The sequence below is a fragment of the Hylaeus volcanicus genome, unplaced genomic scaffold, assembly GCF_026283585.1.
Source record: "Hylaeus volcanicus isolate JK05 unplaced genomic scaffold, UHH_iyHylVolc1.0_haploid 12258___fragment_2___debris, whole genome shotgun sequence".
Taxonomy (NCBI): Eukaryota; Metazoa; Arthropoda; class Insecta; order Hymenoptera; family Colletidae; genus Hylaeus; species Hylaeus volcanicus.
The window spans coordinates 850-10,348 of record NW_026531631.1 but is presented as its reverse complement, the minus strand read 5'-3'; the positions used below and the strand labels follow the sequence as shown (position 1 = coordinate 10,348).

The following is a 9,499-nucleotide window of genomic DNA, read 5'->3' as shown; positions in this document are numbered from 1 at the left end:
CTACCTAAATTAAATTATACTCTTTCGGGAGTTATTTCGAGCTCGAAGTTTCATTATAATACAGCTGTATTTATATGATCAAATATGGCTTAAAGTAATCGTTTGTTTCTGTTTCTGGTTACCGATTGAAAGGGCGCCATTATTACGTCATCGACGCCATGAGAATTTACTCTAAGAGAGAAAGATATCAGAGAGAAGTAAAGCTTGTAATTTATTCAAACAAAAAGATAACATGTTCAATTGTATTTTTACCATCTTTCGTATGAATTTTTATTGGCCGTGAGCGTGTTATACGACTTCATGACAGATCGGTGCCAATTGGATACGGACCGGATACAGACTTCATCACTTCGCTACGATAAAGACTATAAAATTAAAACATTAATATATTTTCAATAAAATTTGCATAATCATAACATAACCGAGTTATAATAATTTATAACTGAGAATCAGTTAATGATTCTTTTGGAGACTGAATGTTAGAACTAATGTCACTATCTAGGCAAGATGGCCGTTTTTCTTCAAAATTTTCGAATGATTCTGCTTCTGTACTATATTCTTGAATATTCTCCTCTGTTTCTTCTTTCCACTCGCATTTACAAGTTTTTGTGGGTTCCATGAGACCCAGGTTCCCTTGCGTATAACGGCAGTTAATATCTTCGATCTTCAAAATATACAATATATCATTTATAAATATACAAGGTGTTCCGTACAAAGTTTTACAAGCTAAAGACATATTCACAATTCTATATTTTAATCGTAGCAGCATAAATTTTAAATAACATTGAATTACAGTGTACATACCTGTGATGCAGTCTGTCCTATGATACTTGTAATATTATCACTTTCCAATATTTCCCAAAGACATTGAAGCAACTGTTGTTTCAAATGCGAGGCGCAGTAATTTTCACGCGTAATATCTCCTTCGAGCTGTAAAATATTTATTTGTTACAACAAGTACAGATTAATTCACACGATATTGCCGACATTGCAGGAATATTGCATCAGTAAATGACTGATATAAGTTACGAACAAAGGTAAATTTTAATCAAACCCTGTTTGAAAATCATGTTTACCTCCAAGGCCTCCTTAATGCAACTCCTTGCACGATTTAAAAGACTTTTAAGCGCGTCTAGTTCTTTCTCCCTTTCGCGAACATTTAGCGACAATTTTTCTCGGTCGGCCCTCGTCTTCAGAATGCACTTCTTTAAATGTTCCATTTTTTCTTCCATCCGTTTAACTTGTTCCTTATAGTTCTCGACGATCTTTTCGTATTCGGCAATTCGAGCATTATCCCTCTCTGCTTGTCCGTAATACCACAGCATCGATTGAAAATCCTACGGTATTTCAATTTCTCTAGTTTAATGCCTTCAATTAACTATTTCGATAATAATTAATAAAAATATAAGCAATAATAACGACAGGACGATAATGATTTTTAGATCTTTTGTTACATCCACCGTAAGTTCATATCAAACAATTCTCTTTTTACAAAAAAAAAGATATCATTATCACCCTCTGCAGTCAATATTAATTAACAATCTCACGTCTGTCAATTTGTGAATAGTATTTCTCTGTTTCATCGCCATTTCCAAAGTCATGTTCGATTCCGTTTCGAACAATTCGCATTGCAGCCTCCAAATACGTTCTGCCTCCTTGCTCTCCTTGCTCGTCATTCCCAGTTCCCTGCAAGTCCCCTCCAGCATGTCGAGTTCTTGGTTCAAGGTCATATTTTCTCGAATCGCGCGGTGCGTGGCTTCCGCCACTCGCATATTCGTCGCTTTACGAAGCGACATTGCTAAAGTGTCGAGACGTTCTTCCATTTCCTTCTTCATCCTATTAACATTTCATTTCATCAAAACATTCTTGTTGCAATTTTTCTTTTTTCTTTCCATGTTTTTTTTCGACGAATATTTGAACGAACAGTTACATAAATTAAATACAATATAAAATAAACGTACATTGCTTTCCCGATGATGACAGACTTTTCAGCTTCGTAAAGCTCTTCCCGATGACGCTTTTCTTGTTCGATGATTTCTTTCTCTTGCATTTCAAACTTCTGCATTAAGTCGATTCGCGCCAATCTCCAGTCCTCTAGCGCGTTAAGTTTACCAGCTGATCGATAGCGTGTTGCGCATAAGAAGAAATTTTTAAAAATCGAATTAGTCGTATTCCTTAAAGCAGAGATGGGCAAAACCCTAGGCTTCGAACAAATCCGAAGTTTGCCGATATGTTTGTCTCGTTTCCTTCTTTGGAAAATTTTCAAAAGAGAAAACGAGACAAACATATCGGCAAACTTCAGATTTATTCGAAACCTAGGGTTTTGCCCATCACTGCTTTAAAGTAGGTAGTAACAGACAAAAGATTAACTTTACTTCCGTTGAAGAAAAGTAAATTTGTATTTTATATTACAGCGAATCGTAGTTTTTTTTATTGAGTTTAAGTTGCTAGTACTGTAATGTCATTATGTTCCACCAATGAAAAGTTGGCTGAATTACTCCACCAATCAGAAGACCATACACGCAGTGATGCCAATGACGGCTCCTAATGTGAGTAAAAGGGGAACCCCTGGCATCACTGTGCTCGCTTGGGTATACATATATTTAAAAATGCAGGAAGAGGAATCGTCATTGATTAAAATTGCTTGAAACGAGATTAGTTTGAAAAGAACGTGATATAGGATACAAGTAACACACTTGGAAATGTATAGCAATGTAAATAATGGTTAAACAAAAGAAAAGGGAATAGTATATACTTCACCAGCCAGTTTAACTTCGGCACTTAAATTGTTCTCCATCGTGCGATATTCAAGTTGCATCGCTTCTTCTTTCTTCTTATAAGTAGCTAATTCGTCCTTTCGTAATTCCTCTACAGCTGAAAGTCGTTCAGCGAGTTCCTTAGACTCTTCTATTTTCTCTTCTAAGTTTCTCTTCAGATGTGCAATCACATCCGATCGATCCTCTTCAAGTTGTCGAAATTTTTCTTTTACTTGCTCTGCTGCTTCCTCTAATTCCTGGTTTCGACTCCGTAACCTACGTTTCCGATACACTTTTTCATACATTCCAGAGGATACAAAGAATTATTCGATATTCCTTTCGCGGTTAAAATTATTTACCTTTAAAATTAATCCGTGATAAGGTATTTTTTTGAGAGCATACACTCAGTAAAACTTTGACTATATAGTAATACACTTACTTTAAATAAATGCAAAAAATGTAAACAATAATAATATAATCTTATATATATATATTTTTTACTCTACAATTTAATTGCAATTTAGTATATTGTATTTTATTAATATATTTACTAATTCGAAGAATTTGGTTTTGTTATTAAGAATTAACTGTAAATAGTAATAATAATAAATCAATTCCGATCACAAACTCATACAGACAAGTATGTATATATGTATGTATATGTATACATATACCGTGCCAACTGTCTGTTGTTATCCAAAATCTCTTGTTCGTAAGTCAAGGTCTCTCTTTCGTCTACGCATTTCTTTTTGACTTTTTTTCCTTTACCTTTCCGCTTTTTTCTTTTTACCCGTAACATTTTAATCTATTAAATTTAACCAAATTATTGTTATACCAAAAATTTGAATTCTGTCACGACACATTCAGATGCACAAGTTGCACGATGAAGGTATTTCTTGTTGGATCGATCATTTTTCGATTCCATGGTAACGGAGAGGATTTAGTAATAAAACGATGTTTTACAAAAGATGATTTTAATACACCTTTACTGAAATATTTTTTAATATTCTTTAATAACTTGTCGTTCAACTTCGGTAATCATAAATATAAGTATGTAACTACATACTGTATATGTACAAAGGGCACATCATGTAACCTGTTATATGAACGTCTTTTTAATGATAATTGAGAGGGTCTATGAATATTAATCATTTTAAATAATTATTACGAATGACGAAAAATTTTTTTATCCTAATCATATGCCACCTATTCATAAACGCACTTTTTCTGTTTCATACATATATTTTTTTCAAATTATACATACATACATATACATATCAAGAGATATCAAACTTAAAAATCTAATGCAAATCAAAATGTAAATATTCCGAAATATGAAAATTAAAATAGTTACTGAAAACCAAATAAACTATAGACATCTAATATTTAAAAAATAAATTCAATATGAAAAACTATTCATCTTTGCGATAGTTCTTCAAAGTTCTAGCAAAATTTACAACTCGGTTCCATATACACACAGTAGAAGTCGTACAAATTTACATATTTCTAGAAAGAAAAATTAAAAATTTTAAGAAGTAACTTAATAAATAATAAGTATAACAACTTCAAATTTCTTTAAATAAATATACATTACTCATGCACAGATTTGCACGCATTCATACACTGTAAAAATCTTAGAAGTACAAAATTTCGAATTTTCATAGAGCTTGAAACGATTTTGTGCAAATAAGGTGGTTCAATGAAAACAACATGTCGGTATGCACGCACGTGCGTGTATTTATGAACCATCAGTAACAAACTTGACTTCATCTAAAAGAAAAAGAAGGACTCAAACAAAAATAGTAAATAACTAATTAATTCTAGGCGGAGGTGGTGGCTGTGGCCTGCGGAAGTAAATGATTAAACTGAGTATGCCAGTGAGCAGTCCTATAAGATACAAGTCCCAATTCTGGCCCAAAAGCTGGTCCCATTTATTCAGATGATCGACAAAGCTAAATTCTTGTAGATAGTCCAAACCAAAAAGGAAAGAGAGTTTTATGAGAGCCAATGCTACAGGAATTCTAGCATCTGGACTGGCTTCTGCTGCGAGATCGTAACATCGTTTAGCTAAATGTCGATCTCTCGCCAGGCCCAAACCACGTTCGTGCATGTATCCGAGGTTAAACATTGCCTGTGCATTTGTTTGCTGTTCAGAAGCTAATCGATAGTGACTAGCTGCAGCCTCATAGTCAACTTTCGTTCCTTTACCATAATAGTGTGCATCTCCTAGTTTAACCTATTATAATTAACAATTCGTAAATAATAGCAGACGTAATTTAGTAATATTCTTACTGGAGATAGGAGGTATTCGTTAAATTCAAAATCCATCAAATCAAGATTTTACTGTACGAGTATTAATAATAGACATATTCAGAGTAGCCTTTAGTGCAATTCTCTTACATGTATTTCATTATAACTACATACCTGAGCAGCAGAATATCCTTGCGCGGCAGCTCTTGCCCACAAAGAAAGTGCCCTAACTAATCCTTCTTCTTCCGACAGTATTGTAGTTTCCCCTTTATCAAGTATAAATGCAGCGTTACTCTGCGCAACATCATAACCCATTTCTGCAAGGAGAGCATAGTTGACGAAAGCTTCGTTGATTCGACCTTCTCTATAATCTGTGTGAGCAACCACCAACTGGTCACTCCATTTGCCTCTTTCAGCAACATTTTTCAAAAGTTCAACAGCAGCTGTGCAACTACGCATCATGCCTGTGCCAGTGGCATGCATTTGTGCTAAATTATAATATGCCAGAACGTGACCAGATTGGCTGGCCAAACTGAAGTACTTGTTTGCTAATTTGTAATCACGTTTCACCCCTGTTCCACCTATGAAGTAGGTCAGTTATTAAAAAAAGTTGAATGAATTTACATCCTTAATTAAGCTATACGTTATAGAAATATAGATTACGTAACTATTACAAATTAATTCTAAACATATATAAATACATACTAAAATACATGTTGCCAAGTTGGAGCTGTCCATCAACCCATCCTTGCTCTGCAGCTTGACTAAAGTATTGATGAGCTTTTGCAGTATCCCTTTCAACTCCTCTTCCGTAAAGATACATAAGCCCTAAACCGCTTTGTCCGACAGGATTTCCGAGCTCCGCAGCTTTTTTAAAATATTTGTATGCCGTTTTGTTATCTTGTTCCACTATGTCATTGCCCTCTAAATAAATCTAAAACAACAATGAATTATTCAGTGTAAAATTAACATTATATTAATTAATATAATAAACATGTATAAAAACTCAATATTTGTGATACCTTTCCTAGAAAAGCCATAGCGACGTGATTTCCAGCATCAGCAGCATGTTGAAAATAATGCATTGCTCTTACATGATCTAATGGAACACCTCTGCCACCCTGGTAATGTAGTTGTCCTAATCCAACTTGAGCCTGTGTATCTCCCTTTTTTGCCAGCATCTGATAATATTCTATCAGATCCTGATCAAAAATTCCTGAGCTGTATCCAGGATTCTCCTGTTCATCTAGAAGTCTAACTCGTTGGACAACAGGTCCGCCGCTAAAGGAAACTTCTTCTGCAACTTTGTTAGCGACTTTACGGTAAAAGTCTAAAGCTCTTTCGCATGAAGCTGGCGTTGTAACACCTTCCCAATGACGATATCCCAGTGCCATTTGCGCACGAGTATCTCCGCCAAGAGCTGCTGCTGTGTAATGTAGAAGTGCCTTAGGCTGTGAGGCATTCACTCCACCTAATCCTGTTGCATATAAAAATCCCATACCCTACAAAAAACACGTGTACGAGTTGGAACATTATGTATTCTATTATCATGAATATAAACTTTAATTAGTAATTTGTTAATATATTCTTATTCTATATATGAATTATCACAAGGTCTATTCACCATATGAGCGGATGGTAATCCAGTTTCAGCAAGTTCTTTAAATGTTTGGTAAGCAGCTGAAATGTCTTGACTAGATGTCCAGAGTGAAGTTGGACCAAATTGCATTCCCAGCAACTGAGCCCAGGCCAACATAGATCTAGCTTCACGATGACCAAGAATTGCTGCGGATGTTAATAGTTCGTAAGCCTCTGCTTTATTAGACCGTGTGGCATTTAAGAGACGTTGTGCTTTCCTAAATATTTGCTCCGCTGAAAGTTTAGAATAAAAGTATACAATTATTGTTACAACTTATAAGTGCAATGTCAATTAGTTTGATACATACCCTCTTCTTGTTCCGGAGAAAGAGGTTCCTGAGTAGTCTCTTCATTCAAGGACTCGAGTTGCTCCTCTTCGCTCCATGTTTTTGTTTCATCTTCCTCAATCCTTAAATTACTATTTGGTGAGTTTATAACCTTAGCCTGTGCTATCATTGCCCTTATCCAAAGATTTCTCATTCCAGAACTTTCCTCTTTAGTTTTTGGTTCATTTTCTACTTCCTCTTTCCTTTTTGTAATTTTTTCGCTAAGATATGGTTCAGAAGCTGGGACCATTTTTAGAATAGTATCGTGCAAAGCCTTCAGTTCTCTCAAATGTTCAAACACATTCTCTTCTAAACTGACATCTTCTTCTGCTTCTTCATCAGAAGCCTCTGATTGTTTCTTAGAAACTTCTGATTCGGATGAAACAGACATAACCAGTAAGAGTAATAGCAACTCCTTCCGCAGCTTCATTTTGATGGCTCAATCTTTATCGTATTTCTACCAATGAACCGATCTTAATGTAAATGAAAAAATTTTATTTTTAATACTTTTTTATTTCTGTTAATTTTGCAATACATATTATAAGTGTATTGTATACAATAAAACCTTAATTATCTGAACACATCTTAGTATGCACCATTTAGATAATTGAATAAATCTTTTTTTGCAAAGATAATTTACGTTAAAATATTGAAATTTAAAAACATTGCTTTAAAACTTGAAGTATTTTTCAATTCTTCTCTATTAGCAGAGAACAGTATCAAGGTTCTACTGTATAGCAAATCAAATTTTGTAATAAATATTATATGTGATAATTTTTTTTTGTTTATATGTCAAGAAGTTTCATAGATGAAAATTAAACATTAAAAAAAGAAACATATTTTTTAGAAATTTTATCATTTATTAGACATACATAATTTCTCTTACATACATTTATAATTAATCCAAAAGTATGAAATAAAATAATCATAAATGAAAACACTTGATCAATGAAAAACATAATAAAACTACTTACGATAAAATAGTGAAATTTATATTAACAATGTTTGGTTAATAATTTTTAGAAAAAAACTACATAAATTGATATATATCAGATATAATTTCTATATGAATAGAGTACCGATAAACAAATAATTAAACTTTTAATAAACACTGACAGAACTGGTAATATTTTACTTGTTACAGAATGTGAGAATATTCTAACAATAGTTTTTATGATATTACAGTTAAATTACTAATATGGTCTTATGTAAAAGAAAAGCGTGTTACTGCATGGTGTAAAATTTTGTTCACTAGTGTAAAAACAATGATTTATGCCAATACATTATCATTTCAAATACTTATTTACAATTCACGCGAAAACAAACTAAAACAGATTGGTTTCAAATACAGGAATGCAGTGAAAATATTTGAAACTATTTATGTTATTGTTGGACACAATTTTTGCTGCAGAACCTTATTTTGTAAACTGTATTTTCACAACATAAATAAAAATTTTAATTTCACAAACACACTAATACTAAAACTTCACTCGAGGAAATACGTTTGACATATCAACATTATTTGTACACAATAATTATGAAAATATGATATTTTTTATGTTCTATAACCTAAATTTTAGTGAACACTACATAAGAAAGAAAAAAATATTGTTCCAAAGGAAAACAGGTACATGATTTCTTACTTTTAGTTCGAACAGATTGGTAAGAACCTTCTTGAGTTCATTTTGTAGTATGTTTCTCGAGAATTCGACTTTTCGTAGCAGAAAGAGAACGTTACGTCATTGAGACACGTCAACGCACATCTTCGGTTATTGCACTAATGATTTCTTGTGGTCATTTGTAAAGATAAGGTTTTTTCATGCTAAACCAATTCCGTTTTCTAATTTACATACTTCAATTATCGAATATCAAAGCACATTGTACATTTAACTATCGACGAATCAGCTGTTTCACGGATGTTTGTTTTCGAAAATTGTCGTGCTTATACGCTGTACATTGAACAACTGAAGTGAGCCGCACATTACATAAATATTAGTTATGTTTGCCATTAAAACTAAACTAAAGATAAGGACTCGAACCTGAACAAGTTGAATCTTTTTGCCAATACTGTATAATAATTTACATATGTATAAACATCCATTGTAATCACTTAGTAACATAACCTCATATATCGTCAACATAGTTTTTCTGTGAATTCTGTGATACAATTTTTTGTATATTAACAAAGACGTACAATGAAATAGACATACACAAAGTATATTAGTAATTAGATTGAAAAACATTATTACTAATGTAGAAAGGAAAAAGTGGGATTAAAATGAGAATGATTTATTCATCAAGTAACAATCAAGTTTGTTTTATGTCGCATGTTTGTTCATTTTTAAAAGGTACAGGTTTAATAGTAAATAGAATAAATCTTTATACATAGAAGGGATGATAATAATAAGGAAAAAGTTAACGCAATTACAAAAGGCTTTATTTGAATACGTATAGTTTTAATACTATATATCCAGTATTTTTCCTATTACTAACATTTCTGGAAAAAAGTGTGACTGAGGAATATTCTTG

At 32.9% G+C, this 9,499-nt stretch overlaps 2 protein-coding genes across 4 annotated transcripts; both read right to left on the bottom strand.

The window, feature by feature from the left end:
• Positions 1–192: 192 nt before the first annotated feature.
• LOC128882190 (golgin subfamily A member 4-like) lies at positions 193–4,330 on the bottom strand. 3 transcript variants are annotated; one of them, XM_054133775.1, is made up of 7 exons: positions 3,431–4,330; positions 2,761–3,032; positions 1,962–2,115; positions 1,548–1,836; positions 1,077–1,337; positions 805–930; positions 193–664 (listed from the first exon to the last, which is right to left on the bottom strand). In XM_054133775.1, exons 1-7 carry the CDS (start codon positions 3,553–3,555, stop codon positions 437–439), a joined length of 1,455 nt encoding a protein of 484 aa, XP_053989750.1. In that variant the 5' UTR covers positions 3,556–4,330; the 3' UTR covers positions 193–436. The 3 variants fall into 3 exon arrangements, with proteins under 3 accessions (XP_053989750.1, XP_053989751.1, XP_053989752.1); XM_054133776.1 differs by having other exon boundaries at positions 2,761–3,343; positions 3,431–3,550; XM_054133777.1 differs by having other exon boundaries at positions 3,116–3,543.
• A 139-nt stretch (positions 4,331–4,469) lies between these two features.
• LOC128882189 (protein sel-1 homolog 1-like) lies at positions 4,470–9,272 on the bottom strand. The gene is made up of 7 exons (XM_054133774.1): positions 8,614–9,272; positions 6,953–7,443; positions 6,631–6,878; positions 6,029–6,508; positions 5,712–5,940; positions 5,181–5,587; positions 4,470–4,992 (listed from the first exon to the last, which is right to left on the bottom strand). The coding sequence occupies exons 2-7, from the start codon at positions 7,398–7,400 to the stop codon at positions 4,567–4,569; spliced, it is 2,238 nt and encodes a 745-aa protein (XP_053989749.1). The 5' UTR covers positions 7,401–7,443; positions 8,614–9,272; the 3' UTR covers positions 4,470–4,566.
• Between the last annotated feature and the right edge of the window lie 227 nt (positions 9,273–9,499).

What these genes read in the sequence shown, in the direction of transcription:
- LOC128882189 (XM_054133774.1), bottom strand. Translation starts at nt 7,400, where the DNA reads ATGAAGCTGCGGAAGGAGTTGCTATTACTCTTACTGGTTATGTCTGTT. An exon ending in CTATGGCTTTTCTAGGAAAG is followed by an intron (nt 5,941 to 6,028) that starts GTATCACAAATA and finishes TTGTTGTTTTAG; the next exon opens with ATTTATTTAGAGGGCAATGA. An exon ending in AAGGATATTCTGCTGCTCAG is followed by an intron (nt 4,993 to 5,180) that starts GTATGTAGTTAT and finishes TAATTATAATAG; the next exon opens with GTTAAACTAGGAGATGCACA.
- LOC128882190 (XM_054133775.1), bottom strand. Translation starts at nt 3,555, where the DNA reads ATGTTACGGGTAAAAAGAAAAAAGCGGAAAGGTAAAGGAAAAAAAGTC. An exon ending in AACAACAGACAGTTGGCACG is followed by an intron (nt 3,033 to 3,430) that starts GTATATGTATAC and finishes TCGGAAACGTAG; the next exon opens with GTTACGGAGTCGAAACCAGG. An exon ending in TGCCGAAGTTAAACTGGCTG is followed by an intron (nt 2,116 to 2,760) that starts GTGAAGTATATA and finishes GCTATCGATCAG; the next exon opens with CTGGTAAACTTAACGCGCTA.